This window comes from Ornithorhynchus anatinus, chromosome 17 (genome assembly GCF_004115215.2).
Source record: "Ornithorhynchus anatinus isolate Pmale09 chromosome 17, mOrnAna1.pri.v4, whole genome shotgun sequence".
NCBI lineage: Eukaryota > Metazoa > Chordata > Mammalia > Monotremata > Ornithorhynchidae > Ornithorhynchus > Ornithorhynchus anatinus.
Window position 1 is genome coordinate 31,581,505 of NC_041744.1, and position 22,766 is coordinate 31,604,270.

At 37.3% G+C, this 22,766-nt stretch overlaps 1 protein-coding gene across 5 annotated transcripts in view; it reads left to right on the plus strand.

Moving 5' to 3' along the window:
* EPHA6 (EPH receptor A6) overlaps positions 1–22,766 on the plus strand; it is a 371,578-nt gene that overhangs the window by 51,303 nt on the left and 297,509 nt on the right. For 4 of the 5 annotated variants that reach the window (XM_039914480.1, XM_039914479.1, XM_039914478.1 and 1 more), the window contains exon 3: positions 10,537–11,200. In XM_039914480.1, coding sequence (XP_039770414.1) covers positions 10,537–11,200 — 664 coding nt within the window. The remainder of the gene's footprint in view (positions 1–10,536; positions 11,201–22,766) is intronic. The other variant, XM_039914481.1, reaches the window with a different exon arrangement.

Below are 22,766 nucleotides of genomic sequence, written 5' to 3' on the forward strand. Positions count from 1 at the left end.
GAATTAGTCTTGTTACATTTCCAAAATTTTTATGACACTTAAAAATGTATCATTCCCTATTGTTAGGTTAGCCATTTAATAATTATGGTACCTTACATTGTCCCTGTCTAATTTCTATTTGGGAAAGTTGTAATGGTGAGAGATGATCTGAAAAAGGAATTGATGCTCCCAACTGGTGCTTGTGCTGAAAGATGCAAAAATAGCTCAGGTTGGTGATAGACTGTATAGGATTAATCTTCAGTTTGACCTTCACAGATGTAATTCAGTGAATTAAAAGAAAACAAAACTTTATTACCCATGCTTTAAAGTCTAAAGTTTGTGTTCCTTTTCCTCACACCATGCTAATGATTTTCAGATGACTGAATTTTAATTAAGAAAACAGCAGTGGCTTTATAACTGCAAATACCAGAGTTCCTCCATCTTAAAACAAATAACCCTATGTATATAATTCAGGAATTTCTTTTCACACAATGTAGAGAGATACGCTAATGAAGTCACTCCACAATGTCAGTTGCCTCTAAGGTCAGCTTTTTCATAACATAAGATACGGTCTGGAAGTTAAAATATGCTTTCAAATGACCCACATTACTACAACTTGGCAATACTCTATATTACCAAATCATCTCTCCCTGCGGTATGAAGAACATTAACTTGGGTGCCTTAAAGTACAATACCTGGAGATTTTCACCAAGTAGTACCTCCCCCAGAGCATAATACAGTGCTTGGCATATAGTAAGCACCTAACAAATACCATTGTCACTTAACTTCTCTGTGCCTCAGTGACCTCATCTGTAAAATGGGGATTAACAGTGAGCCTCACGTGGGACAACCTGATGACCCTGTATCTACCCCAGCGCTTAGAACAGTGCTCTGCACATAGTAAGCGCATAACAAATACCAACATTATTATTATGTCGGGTCGTCATCAACAACTTATACGAAACTGATATATTTCTCCCTGGGGGTTTGAAGAGTTATTTCCTCTGGTTTGTCCCGAACCTACCACCTTCAAGTTCTCTGGAGACCGCTTCCCCTCATCCTGGCGTTATGGTCTTTGGTGACCAACATTTCCATGCTTAATCATCCACAATTCTTTTATTTTCTAAATATCAATATGCCCCTTTCAGCCTTTTTTTTCCTCCATTCTGAGTTCTTTCTTGTTGAGCTTCCAGTGGGAGCTTCTATAGTCCAGTACCATTTTGGTTGCCAAATCATCAGGTTAAAAGTATAACAGCCTGCCTTGTAAAAAGAAACTCACTTTTACAAACAAGAAACAAGTCTTCCAAGAATTCTCTGATATAAGTGAAACAAAAAAGAAGCTAAGAGACCAAATATATTCAATTAATTTTAGACTTAGTGTTTCTCATTAGGATAAAGAGGTTGTGATTTTATAGGACAGCCAAGTCCTTTTAACAAAGATTCATATAATTTAAATATCTGGAATATGATCTGAAAGTTAACATCACAGCTGGCATGATTCTAATATAGTTTTTTCCTGCAGATTGATGCATGAAGTTGTTTCCAGTCATCTGATTCTATATGATAAAATAGACCAGGAAACATTTATTTTCCCAATAGATTAAAAGTGAACAACAGTTTAAAATTTGCCATTAATTCTTCTCCTGAGTTTCAGTACTTAAAGTAATTATTTGTGAATAGTGGAAATATTCACTCATTCATGTGAATGAGTATTTCTCTCAGAAATTCTTATGCTTTCTTTAAAAAAAAAGGATGATAATTTCAAAATTAAATGGTTGTGAACATAGTGCTCTTAAGGGCTTAAAGCTTCATTTGAAAATTTCAAAGTTGGAAATACCCACAGTAATTTTGTTTTAATTTTTAGCGTTCTATCAAAGGAGAGGTGACAGTAAAAGTTTCATTAAAGTCCTTTAAAATATATAGTATGTAGGGTGGTTTTTAAACAGGCACTAAAAAGTCAGTAACAAATTGATGTCTTATATCAGTAGAATGAAAGCAATTTTAAAACTCTCTGATTTTGTTTGCTTTTGATTTTTGTAAGATCAATGAAAACTGTTTTTGCCCTTTTAGTATATAGAGTGATGCCTTAGAACTAAAACTGTACTCTGGACTTGGACTTTGGGTGGGGAGTGGGCTGAAGCTGAAATGGAGGGTGTATGGCAGTGCTCATCACTGTGCCCACTTCAGACATGTAGGACTGCCCAAAGTAGAGTTAAATATCCTTGCAAAGGATGAGGTTTTAGACTTCCTCGTATGTAAACTTTCAGTCCGTTGATCTAGTGCGAAAAGCACTGTTCTGGTCATCAGGAGGGATCTGGGTTCTAGTTGAGCTTCTGTTTGTAGCTGGCTAATCATCATCCTCTGAAATGGTATTTATTGAACATTCACTGTGTGAACACTCACTGTATTAAGTGCTCGGGAGAGTACAATACAACATTCATTCAGTCGTATTTATTGAGCGCTTACTGTATGCAGAGCACTGTACTAAGGCACTTGGAATGTACAATTTGGCAACAGATAAAGACAATCCTTTCCCAACAATGGGCTCACAGTCTAAACAATTGAGTTGGCAGACATGTTCCTTCCCCACCACAGGCTTACAGTTTAGAGGGGGAGATACATAAATATAAATAAATAATTTATAATTAAGATATATACATATGTACTATATGGGATTGAAGGAAGGGTGCATAGTAAGTGCCCAAAAGCCATAGATCCAAGTGCATAGGTGACAAAGAAGGGAAAGGCTAATGTTAGTGAAGATCAGTCAATCAGTGGTATTTATTGAGCACTTAACTATGTGCAGAGTATTGTTCTCAGTACATGGGAAAGTACAGTGTAACAGAGTTGGTCCCTGCCCCCATCACATGTGTACTTAACAATGTACTGCATCCCTGCTAGCCTACTACTTGTTTCGTTCTGTGCCCAGCGGGAAAATGACTGGCAGGGATGTGATAGAGGAGTAGCTCCCAGCAAATCACTTGGACCCCTATACAGGTTCTCAATTCAGAAGTCTCACAATTGAGGCTAATCCTTCATTCCTGGTGGAAGATTCCATCATGAAAAATGCAGACCAACTTCCACAGGTTCATGGGTGTGTTTTCTTCTCATTAGAAGATGAGTATGGCGCCAAGGACGTGTAGACATTTATTTCAAAGATGATCTCACTGATAGTGAGCTTCACCCAAGTGAGTGCCAAAGGACTGGCACATAGGTAAAAGTCTTTACCCATCTGAGCCTTGTGTTGTTTTTAGTTCAGGCATCTTCCCTCCTAGGTTGTAAGATCCTGGAGGGCAGGGACCTTCTATTCTAAAACTATTGAAGTGTTATACTGTTGGGTTGAGAGTACAACTCTGTTGTCCTCTCCCAACTGCCTAGTACAGTGCACTCCATAGAATAAGTGTTCAGTAATTATAGGATCACCTGAAAAAGTCCATTAATGAATTTAAAAATGCAGTAGTAAACATGGAGAAAAATAATTGGATGTGTTGCCTTTGAAAGACAAAGTTGCAGTTATTTAATACCTATCTTCTATCAGATTAAGCAGTTGTTCCCCAAGTCTAGAGGAACATGTCTAGGACTTTAATTAAAAACAATGAATATTTCTACTAAATATTAGAAAGGGTTTTTTGACTGGGTGATTGACAAGGAAGGCTGTTAAAACCAGACCTTGGACGAAAGGATAAGCAACTCTCCATCCTGGGTGATTTGAAAGCAGAGGCCTGTGTTAGAAAACCTCTGGGATTCCCATTATTATACTGTGATCCAACTGTTGTTCTGTGCCCTTAGAACATTCGTGTTGTTGTTTCAATTGACAAACATTACAACAACCAATCACTTAGGAGGAATTCATTTTTTGTACCAGTGCTATGTAAACAGAAAAGCTGAAGAAGTAAAATTAAATGATAGCTTTGAAGATTAAATAGCTGTCTCAAGGAAAAAAAAAACACCCCTTTAGACTGTAGGCTCATTGTGGGCAGGGAACGCCATTGTACTCTCCCAAGTGCTTAGTACAATGTTGTGAACACAGTAAGCTGTCAACTATGATTGGTTGATTCTTTGAAATGTAGAAAAAAACTTTGGAGTACATCATTATCAGTTGTAATGTTTTATTCTCAAGCAACTGTGTCCCATGTCTGATCTGTTTATATTGTATTTACCCCCACACTTTGTGCTTAGCACATAGTAAATGCTTAAGAAAAGACATAATTATTGTTATTACTATCCTAAAACAGTTATCAAGGAATGGAATGATTTGATTATCAGTTCATTGCGCATTAGGACTTAAAAACATTCCGTAAATCAGCTAAATAACTTAACTTTTCTATGTACCACTGTGTTTTTTTCACAAAAAGTTTAAATATAAGTCTGGTATTCTGTCCTTCTCACCAGATGGAACATTCACTAGAGATTCGCTAATACTATCTTAAGGCTTCCTTTCCCTTCTTGTTTTAATGATGCTGCATGTGTTATGGGAATATGAAGTTCTAGTTCTCAATTTTAGTTGCTTATTTTAGTTCCAAATTTAGTCCTCATTAATTAAAAGCTTAGTTGCTTTTTGTTAAGGATTTCATTTGTTGCTACAATGATATCTTAAGCCCTGAATAAGCATAAACTCTCCAATTTTAGGGAAAAGATTATAAATTAAATTTTCTAGAGTTCATTACTATCACCACTTAGCCCTAATGAAAGCACACACATCAACATAATTTTATATAATGTGCTAATCTTGTTTATTTGATTTAACAAAATAAGCCAATACTACTAGGTATTAAAAGGATAAATGATACTTTAATAATGAGGGGAAAAAAGCACAGATTTTCAAACATATGACTATAAAGCAGTAGTGTCCCACTACTCTGTATATTCCAATTCAATTATATGATAAATGTATTCAGAAAAGTTTTATATAAATCTTTTTCTTCAGTTACATTCAAAATTCTCTAGGAAAATATTTCATGAGCATTTGGTGAAGATTTGTATATCCTTCAATTCAAGGTGAAACTCAGATGATTCCTTGAGGGAGGAAACCAAGCTGTGGTGAGATATTGTGTGTCTAAAGTACAGTGAGGGAATGTTTCTCACTGAAGGAAAACAAAAGGAATGCATTATACTAGGTAAATTCACTGGACCTGAATTTGTTGTTTAATATTCAATAATCTGGATACTCCCAATGAGAAGAATAATACATTTTCTTTAGGGAGATTAATTCAAACTTTCAGAACCTGAAGATGCTAGTAGTAAATTGCCTTATCATTTATAAAATGATACTGTAAATATTTGAAATATTTATATGACATTTCACCTTCAAAAAGCAAATTGTTCATACCTCTTCACTGGGAGGATCAGGGCTGTTGCTCTATGATTAAATATAATTTTCCCTCTATTCTATTTCAGATTACTTATCTTGAGAGTTTTTGTGTAAAGCCAAGATTGTTTATCTAGAAAGTATTTTAAGTCCTTTGATATGAAGGCTTTACTTGAATGATAATGGTGCCATTTAAGTGCTGCTGTAAATACAATATAATCAGGTTGGACACAGTCCCTGTCCCACATTCAGCCCACAGTCTAATAAAAATAATAATAATTATAATGTTGGTATTTGTTAAGCGCTTACTATGTGCAGAGCACTGTTCTAAGTGCTGGGGTAGACACAGGGGAGTCAGGTTGTCCCACGTGGGGCTCACAGTTTTCATCCCCATTTTACAGATGAGGTAACTGAGGCACAGAGGAGTTAAGTGACTTGCCCCACAGACACACAGCTGACAAGTGGCAGAGCTGCGATTCGAACTCATGACCTCTGACTCCAAAGCCCGTGCTCTTTCCACTGAGCCACACTGCTTCTAAATGAGAAGGAGAACAGTTATCATCAAATCCTCATTTTGTGGATGAAGAAAGTGTGTCCAAGGGAAGTTCTGATTTTTCCCAAGGTTACACTAGCTCTCAAGTGGCAGAGCTGGGATTAGTAACCAGGTACTGACTCTCTTTATTCTTGACCATGTTGCTCCTCTCTTCCTGATTCACTTTGAGCTTTCCCAGTCAAGTCACTTGAGCTTTTGGGTCCCTGGGAACCATCAGGGCACTGTTTATACCAAGCCAGAATGATTTCTGAAATGAGCAATTTAGGAACTTGTCATTTTTAAGGGCATATTAAATAAACTTGCACCTAGTGGCTGTGTCTGTTACCAGCCTTCTGCAAACTTCATCTAAGGTCTCTAGCTTTTAAGCAGTGAACATTTTAAAAGCCTGTAATGTGGTAATGTGAATTGCACATATAAATAATCATCATTTTATTGAACCACTTTCATAGAAAAATTTCTGCTAGAATATCACCAGTAGTAAAGGCAGTAGTGCATGCATGAACTCTGAGAATAAGATGGGGATTTCCTTTCATATGCACCAAGGGGACAGTCAACCTAATGATTACAGAGTTTTAACATGCATTGTTAATCTCCTTCTCATCATTCTCATTACTTCTTTAAATTAATTGGGACATCTCATGTCATCAAGATAAAAGTGGGACCAACTATGGGAGAGAGAGTGAGAACCAAGGCACTGGATTTTCTTTACCCATCCCATTTTTGTTAGCACTTTGCCTGTACAGCTTGTGATCTAGTACCAGTGAGTCAAATGGGAGAAGCAGAATGCCCTAGTGAATAGAGCATAGGCCTGAGAGTCAGAAGGACCTCATTTCTAATCCCAGTTTAGCCAAATGTCTGTTGTGTGACCTTGGGCATGTCACTTCACTTCTCTGTGTTTAATCAGAAGATTAAGACTGTGAGACCCATGTGGGAAGTGGACTGTATTCAACCTGATTACTTTGTATCTACCCTAATGCTTAGAACAGACCTTGGAGCTTATAAAGTACCTAACAAATACCATAAAAAGTGCCACCAGTTTAAATTCACTGTGCTAAATATTGTGTTTGAATGTCTTGTATTTGTACTAATTTTACTGTATAGTTGGAGCCTCTCAAATACAGCATACTTATTTATGGAAATGATGTACTAAACAGTATATCTCTAATCCTTTCTTTAATGTGCCTGCAGCAGTAACCTCTACCTCAAGGAAATTCTCTCAGCACTTCAAACAGCTGTCTGAAAGTAGAGTGGGCATTTTGATCTGCTACCATGAGATGGGAATTTTCTGCTGGAAATCCATTACGGTTTCTTCAAGCTGTGTGGCGTTTTTATTATATTCAGCCTTCAAGGTTCTTCAAATTCTCCCTCATAAGATGTGATACTATCAGTAGTGTGTAGTCAATCACACCTATCGTGTTTTAAACCAGTATAGTAGGAAACGCAAAATAGAAAAGCAGTAGAATGTATATCTAGAGACTGTGAACTCCTGTATATAGATATGTCCGAGCAGCCCTAAGAAATGCTCAGGCTAATGTCAGTTCTCACCGTGATGAGTAAGGGCAAAAATATGGGCCTGGTGTATTTCTGGGCATGCTGTAGCAAAAAGATTGTCCTTCAGCAACATTCACACTTAGGGATGAAATGCATTCTTTTCATTTAGATGTTGAAGGACATTCTTTCCAAGCTTTCCAGTAGATGCCCCACTAGCTTTCTTCTTAATCCACTACAATTAGGCTTTTGATTAATTTACTCTACTGAGGCTTCACTCCCTTAACTCATTAATAACATCCTTGTAGTCAAATTAAGTGGACTTGGCATACATCTCTCTGCTCTTCAAACCTTCCGCTGGTTTTCTGTGTCCCTTCATAACAAACAAAAACTCTGTACAGTTGGGTCCAAGGCTGTCCATCAAGTCCCCACTTTTCATATCTGCTCTCTTTACCCACTACTCTATTTACCCCAGCTTTATTCATTTCATCCAAGTTGACGTCACTCTTAAGTCTCCTGCTTCCATCCCCTTGCTCATGCTATTTCTATATTTCCATTTCCATGCTTAAAACTCATGTCTACCACAAATTCAGAAGACCACAGTCCATGTTCTTGAAAGCCCACCTCCTTCAACGTGCCCTCCCTGATTTATTCTGGTGTATAGGTACTGTTTAAAAGGAGAGAAGAAAAATATATGCATCTGCCCCTGATTCCTTCCATCTAGAGAGACTGTTCTGTCCAGATCTGGAAAAGAGCTCCAGGAATCTCCTTGATGCCATGGGTCTGAGCAACCATGGCCACAGTGCAGCCTCTGCCATCTAGAGTTCAGTAATAATAATAATAATAATGTTGGTATTTGTTAAGCGCTTACTATGTGCCGAGCACTGTTCTAAGCGCTGGGGTAGACATAGGGGAATCAGGTTGTCCCACGTGGGGTTCACAGTCTTAATCCCCATTTTACAGATGAGGGAACTGAGGCACAGAGAAGTTAAGTGACTTGCCCACAGCCGACAAGTGGCAGAGCTGGGATTCGAACTCATGAGCCCTGACTCCAAAGCCCGTGCTCTTTCCACTGAGCCACGCTGCTTCTAGTGAGTCTAGTTGAGTAGTGAGTCAAGCCCCCAAGATTTTGGGATCAATTAATGATTTCCTTTGTGAGATGAAATTATTATTATCATTAATTATCATCATTAATGTGGGTCAGGGTACTCAGATGTGGAGGCCTTGTAAATCCTATTTGAAAGTTTTAAGGACATTAAGCGAGCAAGAATACTTAGAGTATTTGAACCATCAAGTTTTAAGATGCATTATTAAACTATTCTATCTCTTTTTAATAGTCCGGGGAATTACAAAATCTCACCTTCCAAATCCAATTAAGATTTATGACAATACAGTGAAGTTATCACTGTTACTTATTATTTATAATAGTACCACAAAGTTTGCCCAAAGGGCAGAGTGTGCCTATTATAAGATAAAATTTCTACGTTTACTTATTCTGCTATTCTCCGGTAACTCTCATAGTCCTTCAGATCTTAACTAAAGCTTGATTTATCTCTTGCTTTCATAAATCTGATGAAATTTTTTTTGTTCGATTTGCTTTTATTTCATTGTGGGAAGTGAGCCTTTAGAACGTGCCCCGCTTTAACTGCTGCTGGTTTATGGTTTGGTTTCTGGTCATGTTTCTGAAATTTAATAAATGCAATTCTAAGTAGAAACAAAGTTGAAATGCTGCATAAAGTGCCATGAAACTAGTTCGGAAGAACCAGATATTACTCGCCTGAAGCTATTTTTACATTTAAGCATGTCGTGTGACAAAGTATGGTCTTTTAAGGAGCTGACTGAGGCCACAGGGGGTGCTCCAAGCCAACTTCTTAGAGGTGTAACTGCCGTAGCCCAGATCTCTTGAGCACCTAGAAGACACATGGAACTCCAGGGAATTTGGGCCGGCTTTGGGGTTGGATCAGAAGAGGGAGAAGGGGCAACTACTCCAGGTTGCAGGTATCTCTAGAGCATTATGTCTGGGTGACTAGTACTACTCCTGGAAGTCCCTTATTTCAGGGAGCCCAGACCTTATGTACCTGTTTAAAAGGACCTAAGTGTGCTTGGCAATGGGAAGCATATGCAGAAGATTCATCCTCATTCTCCCTCCCCTTGGTCCTTTCCTCTAAATGGGACTAGGCTATATCAGAAGCAACCATTGATGAACTATGTACCACAACAATTCTAGACTGTGAGCTCATTGTGGGCAGGGATTGTCTCCCTTTATTGCTGTATTGTACTTTCCCAAGTAATTAGTACAGTGCTCTGCACATAGTAAGCACTCAATAAATACAATTGAAGAAATGTCCATTACACTGTTAAGAAGTGGGGAGAGGCGAAAGGACACAGAGCATTCAAACAATGGCCACTGTGAATTTAAGCAATTTTAGGTATCCCTTTTCTTTCTCTTTTCCTCACGAGAATAGGGTGCAATGTTATTTCATCATGGCCATCCACTCACATTGATGCTAAACACTGGATTGGACTTTTTCCTGCAGGTCTGATAATGGGTATGGAAATTGCATTATTTAGACAGAATCTTTGCCACCAGATGTTAATACCTACTTTGGCATGTATGTGTATGTGATCATCCAATTTAAATCAGAAAGATGAGTTAATCATATTCCCTTTCAAAATTGGATATAGTAAATTTTCCGATAACATCAGAGTAACAATTCTTGATGAACGCCGTGTTAGGGAAAACTCAGACTGTAGTATGTACATCTTGACCAACTCTATGTGCATGTGCACAACCATTCCTTCCGATATCACATAATGTCTTATCCTGGCAGGTGTGAATTGCCAAAAGAATGCCCTCTAATTTTCCAAAAACGTAGTGAACAAGTATATCTAAAATGAGTCATGAAAATGTTATTGGGCTGTTGACTCATTTGGTTCATTTTGTATGTTTTATGAGTGAAGGATAGAGGTTCATGTGTGTCCAGGATGATTAAACACTCCCTTTTTGTTTGAAGTTTCTTGAGGTTCCTTACAGTTCTAACTATTTCTGTTTGAAATCTAAACCTCATTTCTTCAGATGGGCTTATGAGACTTAGAACTTCATTTTTTGTTATTTGAATGCTAAAAATGAAATTTCCTTTTGTGATAGTTGTAAAAGCAATACTATGTATTTCGTACTTTGGTTTCCTAATAAATTTGTTTTTTACAGTGGGATGCCATTACTGAAATGGATGAACACAATCGACCCATCCACACTTACCAGGTATGTAACGTAATGGAACCAAACCAAAACAACTGGCTTCGTACAAACTGGATCTCCCGAGATGCAGCACAGAAAATATATGTGGAAATGAAGTTTACCCTGAGGGACTGTAACAGCATTCCGTGGGTCTTGGGAACTTGCAAAGAAACTTTTAACCTCTTCTACATGGAATCAGATGAGTCCCATGGAGTTAAATTCAAGCCAAGTCAATATTCTAAAATTGATACTATTGCAGCTGATGAGAGTTTTACCCAGATGGACTTGGGTGATCGCATCCTTAAACTCAACACTGAAGTCCGTGAGGTGGGGCCCATAAACAGGAAAGGATTTTACCTTGCTTTCCAGGACATTGGAGCATGCATTGCTCTGGTCTCTGTCCGCGTTTTCTACAAAAAGTGCCCTTTCACTGTTCGTAACTTGGCTATGTTTCCTGATACTATTCCAAGGGTTGATTCTTCCTCTTTGGTGGAAGTGCGGGGTTCCTGCGTGAAGAGTGCTGAAGAACGGGACACTCCAAAACTCTATTGTGGAGCCGATGGAGATTGGCTAGTCCCTCTTGGAAGGTGTATCTGCAGTGTGGGATATGAGGAAGTGGAAGGTTCCTGTCATGGTAAGAAAAGAATGTTTGCCTCTTAACCTGTAGTTAGCAGATAGTGTATTCATAAGGCAAATTCTTTGTATGTGAGTGTTTTGAGGGATTGTTTTGAGGAAGATTCTTGATAAGGGACATACATAATTTAGGTAGTCCAAAGCCTGGAGCAACCAGTCCAATTGGGGACTCTAGTGGAAGGGATGATTTCTGCCCTTAAATCTGTCTTTCCCCACAGTAGATTATTTGGTGTTCACATGAAATTCTCTTTTGCATCCCTTTGCCTGAAGGAATGCTGACTTTCCAACTAAGCCTCCCCAGAGGCTACCATGAGGGCAGGGGCAAATGGATTGGGTCAGGCAGGCAACACTTCCGCTTTCAGCGCTACCTCAGTAACAGGCAGCTCTGCTTCTGATGAGAGAACTGCATATCTAAGAAGTGTGCTCTTAGAACATGGATTTTTATTAATTGTGACCTAAGGAATATGCAAGTTAATCAAATTGGCATTAGATATGGAATCTTTCCCAACACTGACAAGTGAAATAGAGCTAGTGAATTTCTTAATGAGCCAAAAAGGCTTTACAAAAAAAGAATTGGATGAAATGGGAAGCTTTCTTCATCTCAATATGGAATGAAGTCATGGACAGTGTGAAAGTCCTGAAATAAGCAGATTTGTTCAGACCAGATTTAGTTTAGATGTGAAAGTAGAAATCTATTTGAATAAATGAATGCATAACAGGATGACATGGAGAGATTACAGTTCAGTGGATGTGGTGCATTTTGGTGGGTTAGTGCTGTTCTCTATAGGGTTTGTATTTTATTCTGTGGATACATGAAATAACTTTTAAGTAGGAAGTTCATTGTTAAAATTAATAAAACTTGTTTTAAGAGAGTATAGGTTCCTTAGACATCTTCAGTGCTAGAAATTGTTAAAATGAATGTTTTCAGGGCTGAAAAGTATTTTGAAAGTCAGAAGATAATCTGCTCATATGCCAGTAATGATGCAGTGACTGGACAATTACAAAACAGAATGATGGCTATTTTTCCAGTTTGATATGCAAGAAAGAAATCTATATGCAGTGAAAGTTTTACTGAGGTATTTGTTACCATGATATGTATAGCATGCAGTCCCTGTCCTGCATGAAGCTCATAGTGTAAGTAGGAGGGAGAACAGGTATCGCCATTTCACAGTTTAGGAAACTGAAGCAACTTGCCAAAAGTCACCCAGCAAGCAGTTGGCAGACCCAAGATTAGAACCCAATTCCTTCGGGCTTCCAGGCCCATGCTCTGTCTATTAGGCAATGTTGAAAAGAGAGAACTCCAAGACATTAATAGCAGGTTCAAAAGTATTTGGTAATGTCTCAACTGTTTATTATTTGTAGGGTATTTTAGGGCATTTTTCATAGTTTCATGTCTTATTCATTCCTATTAAATAGGGCAATTGAGGTTTAGACATGTCTAAAAAATATTGTTTTATAATTGTGACAAATATGGGTTGACAGTATAATTTTTCTGCTTCATGTTTAAGAAGATGCATTATTTTCTCCTTTTATTGATTCTTGGAAAAATTAATTTTCTGTAATATCTTTAATGAATACCTTTTAAATATCAGGAATTAATTTTGCAATGGAAATTTTGATTCTAAATATGACTTTGGTATTGTCATTCAATATGATAAAATTATGAAATGGATAGTTAAATTATGATATAAAGTTAGTTAATGGAGTGCTGGGTAGAATCTTGGTATTTCAACTTGCTCAGAATTCAGTAAAAGCCACTGACGTAGATAATTAAGAAGACTGAACAAAAGCATATAATGTGATATTTCATATTGGAGGAATGTCACCTCTGCATTTGAAGTGGCATACTGAACAATCCCATTGCCCAGAACCCAGTTCCCTAAATCAATTCAAAATGAAGTGAACCAAAAAGCCTCTTCTCATGTATACTATAGACTGACTAGGACAATGAAATCCTGATATCTTTATTTAACTATCCATTTTATAATATTATCATGTTGGATGGCAATGATGAAATCATTTTTAGAACCAAAAGTTCCAAGGAGACATTCATTAATTCATGAAGAAGCAGCATGGCTTAGTGGAAGGAGCCCCGGCTTGGGAGCTAGAGATCATGGGTTCTCATCCTGGTTCCGCTACTTGTCAGCTGTGTGACTTTGGGTAAGTCCCTTAACTTCTCTAGGCCTCATTTACCTCATCAGTAAAATGGGGATGAAGACTGTGAGCCCCACAGAGGACAACTTGATCAACTTGTATCTCCCCCAGTGCTTAGAAGAGTGCTTGGCACCTAGTAAGTGCTTAACAAATACCAACATTATTATTATTATTAATAATAATTCTAAGCAACATATATAGTTTTTTTTTTTTACATTTACGTGCTATAGGATGATACATTGAGTAATAAGCTACCCTTGGGCATTATTTTGGAAAAAATCACTTTGGTAGCGTGCATATTTTGAATTATGAGCCAAGATCTAAAATTTTAGTCCTTTGGTAAAATAGGGAATAACTACAGTATTTATTTAAAGCCATTCCTTTGGCAAATATGATTTAAACTAGCCACAATATTTTGGCCACAGAAAGATAATACCAAGTAAAGTTTATGACTTGAGATTTAGGGAAATCATCTGCACTCAGAAATAATGCTTTCCATTGGGGTTCCTAGAAATTCAGCCTAGAAATGCTGGCAGTCCCAAGGTCTTTATATTATTGTTCATAGAAGTGAATGTGATGCACACAGTCCTTGGTAACCTAAATATTGATTTGGTCTACCGAGGAGGGTGGTTGTTATTAAGGCATTGCACTGCTGCAGGTCAAAAACATTTGTGCTGTGTGTGTTTACAGTCTTCTGTCTAATCATGTTGTTAGAGATACCTACTGAAACAAAAGCAAAACACAGATTTGCTCCTAGAAAATAAGGAGGGAAGGGTAAAAGGGTAGAAAATAAGGTGTAGGGAAAAGCTGAAAAGTGCAATTAAGGTCATCTAAATTGAGCACAGGCACTTGGCCCAAGGATTGATTTAGGGGAGTTGTTGAATATATAGTCAACAGTTGATATTTATGGCAAAAAACGCACATTGACTATTACCCAAATAGTTTATAGATTTAAAAAAATGGAGAACTAACTATTTGGACAAAGAGAATGTGAGAAAACCTGTCTTTTTCTTAGGGTTGCTGGTGTCATTAAATCTTGATTGTTGTGCTTATTCTGCACAGTGCAAAGTGAAATGGGGAATTGAAGCAATTATGCTGATAACTGGTCCAACCAAGCTTTCACCTGAAATATTGTATAATGGAGTCAAAAGAGTTTGTTCAGCTTGAATTATCTAGATAATTGAATCAATTTTCTTCTTCACTTTCCTCATGTAAACTGAACTTAAATGATTTCATGTAAAATCCTCCCTTCACATTTCTTCAAAATTCATTCTTTTCCTCAGGTTTACAGCTCATCTAGCAAACCAGTTCAGATAGATTTTTGTTCATCCATCCGAGTTATTAAAAATATTTTTGGTACAAATGAAATATTCCCAAGAAATAAGTCTAAAGAAATTATAGTTCCTCTTTTGGCAACCTTTTAATTAAGTAATTTCTAAATACATAAGATTTATAGGATGTTTATGCTACATTAGTTGATCTGCTGTTGTTAATATATTTTGCTTCATGGTAATTTTTTGAAACAATCTCCATTATTAAAATTAGAATATATTTCATACATTTGAAAGGCAGTTACAAAGTATTTGTTTGGCTTTGTTTAATGGAAAATACCATTTATTCATAGAAGTCAATGACAATCCTGCCTTATAAACTACTTATAAACTGCTATTTGCTACATTACTTCTTACTGTTTCATTAAAGAATTATTAAATAAAAGAAAAGTCACTATTGAGAAGGGTAGGCATCCTTTTTTATTACAGTGCACTGTGCAAAGTAGGTACTCAAATTCTGTGGGTGATATAATAATTAAAATGATTAATCATCATAATTATGGTATTTGTTAAGCACTTACTCTGTGCCAAGCACAGTTCTAAACACTGGAGTAGTACCTTAGCTATTTGGATTTAAAAAGATACAAGAAATTGCACTGAGTATTTAGTCTCTCTAATCCTCTGAGAGTGATTGGAGGAAACTTTTGAGACATGTTCTCTTGCAGAGCTCCACAATTAGATCACATTATTTAAGCCCTTTGCTGCACATTTTTCAGGCATATGCTCACTGCAGTTTAAGAAATAGTTTCTCATGCAGTCACATTACTATAAACAGTAGTTCATCATTAGGATACTGGTTGCCAGGGAGGACTCAGAATTCCAGAAATGCCACCCAAGTATGTATATATACTGAGTGAGCTGTCTTTCTAGAGCTCTGTCATCATCAGTGGCATTTATTGAGTTCAGAGCACTGTACTAAACACTTGGGAGAATATAATACAAGAGAATTGGTAGGCATGTTCCCTGTTCACAATGAGTTTAGAAACCAGGGACATTCAATAGGAGACAGTATCAAAAAAGCGGGTGGCCAGTGGTCCTGGGTGACCACAAACAGAAGGCTGAAGCTCCTTAAGTCACCACTCTCCTGCTCTGCCAGTGTCACTTGAATGCCTGGTGTGAGCCAGGAATTAATGGCCAACAGTTTCTTTCCCCGTAGCTTTAATGTGAGATTTCTCATGCCTGGTCATGTAGAATCTTAGCCAGTCAATGGTTGGTATTTATTGATTATTCTATTGTACTCTACCAAGCACTTAATACAATGTTTTGCACACAGTAAGTAATCAGCCACTCAATTGTATTGATTGAGGGCTCACTATGTATAGAGGACTGCACTAGATGCTTAGGAGAGGACAATATAAGAGTTGGTAGTCACATTCTCTCAATAAAGGCCATTAATATTTTTCAACATGTACAGTAATTACCTTCTAGACTCCACTTTTGTTCTCCACAGCATTACGCATTCAGCTCTTAGTGTTCCCACCACCTGGTGATCTATCTCTCGAATATCCCTGTTTCATGGGTGAGGTTGGAGAAGGAGTGTAGCTAAGCTGATCTGTGTCCCTATAAACTTAAAGGTGAGAAGCATGCTAAAGGTTTCGCAATTTAAAAAACACCTTGGCCTTTACCTGCAGAGTGATGTGCTTTTTAAAAATACTGTTAATGCTATGTATACAGTAATATTCTCATTTAAAACTTGTGATGTGATGCTATGAAATATAAAGAAAATTACCAAGCTTTCCTTTGTAGAAGGTTATTAGCAAGTAACATATTCACAACTAAGCCATAAAATAATGCTTCTAATAGAAGTTTCCCTTAGAGATTAGCAATCATTTTATTCAGTCATTTATTGAAGCATTTATGCTGAGAAGTGTAATTTCAAAAGCCATCAATAAAAGGTTTTATCTTTCATTATATGGGTTTGGGAATCGCAATTTGGCTTTGGGTAAATGTGCAAAGATACTTCAGATGAAAAAAGTTTATATTAGATACTAAAGGAAATGTCTGGGTCAAAAGACTTGAATTTGTGATTTAAAAATGTGTCATTTAAAACCTCTGTTCCTTCAAGAGAGAGATTTTAGGCCAACTTTGTATGAATCCCTTGTTGCTGAACTCTTTTTGATCGATAAGGAGAATAATTATAATAACTATGCTATTTAAGTGCTTACTATGTACCAGGCACCACTCTAAGCACTAGACTAAATACAGGGTAATCAGTTTGTCCCATATGGGGCTGACAGTCTTAATCCCCATTTTACAGATGAGGTAATTGAGGCACGAAGAAGTGAAGTGTCTTGACCAAGGTCCCACAGCAGTTGATTGGCAGAGCTGGGATTGCCCAGATCCTGTGACTCCAGGCCCATGCTCTTTCCACTATGCCAGACTGCTTCTCATGTATTTGATATATTCACAGTTACAAGGATCGGTCTTCTAACTGCAGAATAAATTATGTAAAAGAACTCTCAATTGTACCAGTAAAACGTTGAGTCAAGGACTGGACTTGAAATGTCTCTCTTTAAAGGAATGTTATTTCAAAGGGATCATGATCAAAGCAAGCAGAATTTCCCCAAGGAGACCACAATGTATATGCATAGGGATTTTACTCCAAAAGGTAACCATGAATGTTTAGGTATTTGGTGTGTGGTTTCTTAGGGGGTAGTACTTCTGAATGTGAAATATCTTAATTTTGCTTTGACAGCTTGAATGTCCTCCCAGATGTTAAATAGTTCAAAATTCATCTAATAGAAATTCATAAACAAGATGAAAGAGTTTATTCCAATTAAAATAATGCATAGTTCCGTAGAAGACCTAATAAAGCCCCCAAGGACAAGTAAATGAAATAGTAGTATGTTCATTTCTATGTATGAGCCGTAGAAGAAAAAGGGTATGGAAATTTAGATTCTCGTTTCATCTAAAACTATGTAAATTTCAAGAATGACTTTTTAATTAAAATTAGAAACGAGCTTTAAATTTTTGGATCTTCAAATGATTAGAGATTTTTAAGCTTGCATTGCTCTTCAGTTCTCTGAGGAGAGATACATTAGTAGTTACTGCAAAAGCACTAAATCTGTTTTTGTTTTGTACCATGTAACCAGTTTGGTTATAACACTGAGTAAAAGAGGGAAAATATATTATGAAGCTCTTATTGTCTCTCTAATTTAAAATCCCATCATATTATAATTTAAACATTGCATGTACTTCAGGAAGTATTTTCATATTACTGTAAGCCTTTAGAAAAATGTCAGTGTGGTGTGCAGATTATTGTTAATAGTAATAATAATAGCTTTTGTTAAGCCCTTACTGTGTGCCAAGCACTGTTCTAAGTGCTGGGGTAGATACAAGGTAATCAGGTAATCAGATGGGGTTTACAGTCTTAATCTCCATTCTACAGATGAGGTAATAATAATGTTGGTATTTGTTAAGCGCTTACTATGTGCAGAGCACTTTTCTAAGCACTGGAGTAGATACAAGGCAATCAGTTTGTCCCACATGAGCCTCACAGTTAATCCCCATTTTACAGATGAGGTAACTGAGACACAGAGAAGTTACGTGACTTGCCCACAGTCACACAGCTCACAAGTGGCAGAGCTGGGAGTCGACCCCTGACTCCAAAGCCCAGGCTCTTTCCACTGAGCCACGCTGCTTCTGAGACACAGAGAAGTGAAATGATTTGCCCAAGGTCACAGCAGACAGATGGTGGAGCTAGTATTAGAACCCAAATCTAGTAGAAGTAAAGGGAAGGGAAAGTAAACCACAAATATTACTTTGAAACTCAATAAAAGATGCATATTTAGCATAAATCTTTTTTTCAGCATCACTACTCTTGTTCTTTGATCAGCATTTCGGAGTTGTCTTAACTCTTTTTTTAAAAGAAGACAATTTGTATTTGTTGCTTACTCTCAATTCTTACACTCAATAGGAGTAGTGTTCTTGCAACATTGGTTGTTGAGGAATTTGAGTACCAACTCTGTTGTAGTAACTCTCCTAAGTGCTTGACACAGAGCTCTCTGCACATCGTAAGCACTCGGTAAATACCATTGATTGATTAAGTAGGACAAAGCATGATTTAACCCCATATTCCAGTGAGGAAACTGAAGCTAGTTGTGGGCAGAGTATGAGTCTGTTTACTGTTGTACTGTATTCTCCCAAGCACTTAGTACAGTTCTCTGCACACAGTAAGAGTTCAATAAATATGATTGAATGATGCATGTAGAAGCTTGTGACTTGCCCAACACACAAGTAGTAGAAATGGAATTGAAACGCAGGTCTTCTGACTCCCAGATGTGGTTTCTTTCCACTGGGCCAGGTATAAAATGGACAAGGTCATAGCAATGGCTGTTGAGGATGAACAAAGTGTTCATTCTACCACTGAAGATAGAAGTTTTAACCCAAAGAGCTCTCTCAAAATTAGTGATTTTGATCAGTGCTTTCCCTTGGATGTGTGGCTTTTAAGATATTGCCTAGCGGTCAGTTCTTTCAAATTATTTCAGGAATAGTATTTGGCATATCAAAAGCCTGATAAAATCTACAAAATGAGGATTAAGACTGTGAGCCCCATTTGGCACATGAACTGGGTCCAACCCGATTTGCTTTTATCTACCCCAGTGCTTAGTACTGTGTCTGACACATAGTAAGTGCTTATCACATATCAGTAACTCCAGAGACAGTCATAAGAGGAATAGATCACTAGAAATCCTCTCCGAAAATATTATTTGAATTTGCAAACTTGGCCACTGCTGGTTTAATCAAGTCAGAACACTGTTTAAAAGTCCTCCTTTGCAATTGAGGAGTTAATATTACTGATGTAAGAATACTAGCCTCACTGGAATATTAGCTATTTTGAGCTTGCTATGAATAAACATTAACATTTTAATGAAACCTCTGCCTCAAAGTGCATGCAAATGCTTGTTTAATGTACCAAAAACTTAACCTCTAATGCTTTGTAACTGTCTCAGTTAATTTTAGTCCAGATAAGGAAATAGCTTTTATCCCAAAGGGATAGCATCTTTAAGGGAAGTTTATTTTTTTAAGCACCTTTAATGTTCACTATTATTGTCAATTTGGAATTCTGGCTTTATTTTCCTGGTTACCCATTTCTGATTAGAGGCTGAATTCTTCAGTTTTTGACCCTCCTTCCTGGGCTTCAGTCCCTAAGGAAGACAATTGAACAAAGGAATGCTAGAGGTCGAAGCAGCGTAGCGAAGCATCGAAGCAGCATGGCGCAGTGGAAAGAGCACGGGCTTTGGAGTCAGAGGTCATGGGTTCGAATCCCAGCTCGGCCACTTGTCAGCTGTGTGACTTTGGGCAAGTCACTTAACTTCTCGGTGCCTCAGTTCCCTCATCTGTAAAATGGGGATGAAGACTGTGAGCCCCACGTGGGACGACCTGATTCCCCTGTGTCTACCCCAGCGCTTAGAACAGTGCTCGGCACATAGTAAGCGCTCAACAAATACCAACATTAAATTAAATTAGAGGTCTAGTACACCTCTGTTTATCCTGTAGCACCCAGGGAATATTCAAAGATTGAAAAACTGACTGATCCTTGCTTCCAGTATTTACCACTTTTTGTAGAAATAAAATGATAAACAAGTCTTGCCATATTTTCGTAAGTGATCTGGGTTATAATAAATGCTCATTATGTTCATAGAGGACACTGAAGTTGGACTCATGGGTGGCAGGATGATGATGATGGAATCTCTCGACAGGAGCAACGGATAAGATTCGAACTTGACACTAGCATCCAGGACCTTCACAGAGGAATTGATTGTAGTGCTAGTGGCTTGCACAGTGCCATTCATACTTCCTTCCCTTGTTAATCAGGTTATTCAGTGTTGTTAATTCTAGGAAGATAATAGGCATGCCAATCTTGCCCTAAATTTCCAATTGAAGGGCAAAGGTATACTGCCACCTTTATGTAATCCTACAGAGGGCCTTAAATCATATCTCTATTTTTTTAATAACAGCCTTTTTTCTTTAGGCTGATGGTCAGCCAACTGGTTGCATATTGAGTAATCTGTTTTACAATTGTTCCCTGTCCAGGACTGACATGGAAACCAGACCCTTATGGTCCTTTCTTCCCCCCACCCTCCCCCCACCACCCCAGCACCTAACCTCCTTCCATTGCTTCTCCTGCTGCCTAGTTCAGTGGCTTAAATGGGGAACCAGATGTCCAACAGACCTGGGATTCATAAACTCTGGAGCAAGACTGGGGTTAAGGGGTTATCTGAGTAATGCTCCAAGTGCAAAGTAGATATACTTAGTCAAAATGATTGCCATGCTGTGCTGCATGGGTCTTCTTGTGTCCTGTTTAGAGGGGCTGTCAGTGCCACATTAGCTAACTATATGGAAGAATCGGAGTTATCGATGAATTATTTCATTTCTAAAATTGAACTGAAGGTGAGTGCTATCTATAGCATACTCCTATTTCAATTCACCAAATTTGCTGTGTTTTAGAAATTATGCCTAATCAAAAGTGTAAGCAGTTTCTTTTCTAGGTGAGCAGTAATGATTTATAGATGGCTTATGAAAATAGTATGGTAGACTGTTTTTCTTTATTTGGTTAGAAAAGAAGAGGAAGGATAAATTAAGTAAAGGTTAGAAACATTGCAACATCATTTTTGCCTTTTATTTCCCTTCCCATATTTTATGAAGCAGTACAGTGTTTATTAAAAATATCTTAGAAGGCTTTAACTGCTGATGTAAAACAAGTTCATGAGAGTAGTACTCTTTCCCATATTGAAACCAGTCTAGGAATATGAGACATTCCTTGAAGTAGTAGAATAGATTCCAATCCTAAATAGAAATGTCATGTGGACAATTATTTAATATCTAAATGTTGTGAAAAACATAATCATAGCAGTCTTTAATGAAATGTTTATGGATTGCTTGCCAATTTCCCTTGATGTGAACTTCTTTTGGGAAGGATTAAAAAAAAAAATTCTCAAAAGATTGTTACTGGGAAAGATCATTAGACTGCAACTTTCATTAACTTCAACATAGCTGAAGGCAATTATGCAAAATAGTACTTTCATTCCTGCTTCAAGGGGTCATGTAACTCTCTTCCATTAATCAAACTTCTCCTTTTGTAAAGGTAATTAAGTTAATACAAAAATCCCAATTGGGGTGTAAATCAGGCATTCAATAGTCTTATTTTAGGTAGAGATACTTAAGAGGTATAAAGTTCCACTTTTTCCACCTCCAGAAGCTGGACCAGAGCTTAAAGTGGACTTGACAAGCTCTCAAATATTGTACTTTTTATAGGGCAAGTACAGCACAAAGAGGCTAGGAAATAGCTCTGAGCTACTATTAGGATAAAAGAGGAAGAGCTCGGAAGCTGTTATCATTCATTTATCACCAATGTTTAGAAAGTATTTGTAAAAATTGACGTAGAATTTGGCAAATCTACAATGTTCCAGATGTCTAAAAATGTTAGAAAAACATTCATAATTTACTCATGATGCCCTTTAAAACTATGTGTTTCCCATCAAAATGCAGATCTCTTTTTAGCATCGATGAATCTGGTATCTAAGATTTCATTTTATCTTTTTACTGTTAGATTAAGGTATTTAAGTCAACTCTGGCTTTTTCAGTTTGTCCTTGCTTCAGTAAAACTGAAATTCTAATTTTCTGATCACTAATGAACAGATGAGTCCGAAGATTGGCCCTTTACTGATATTTACACGTTTTCACTTGATTTTGCCTAATGTCCTTTTTTTTATACTAAAGACTAAGAGCAAAGTTAATGCTAGACCAAAAAAAATTACTGTACACCAAAATTCAATAACCTCTCACTGAATATAGTGCAAATGTAGCTATATTCTTCTTTTCTTGGCATAATTTACATATGAGAGCAAAAGTTGTGATTATTGCAACATGGATTTTAATGACAAGATAAGAAAGAAAAGATGTACTATCCTGAAGCTCATTCTGATTCATTATTATTTTCCTATATTAGCATTAGTTTTGTAGTTATATTCTATAGTCTGTAGGAATATTCTGAATCTCTCCTTCCTCCCCTCAACAGCTGTGTAATTTCAATGAAAAGGCCCATCTCTGATGCTGAGGTGAAAGGAATAAGAGAACGTC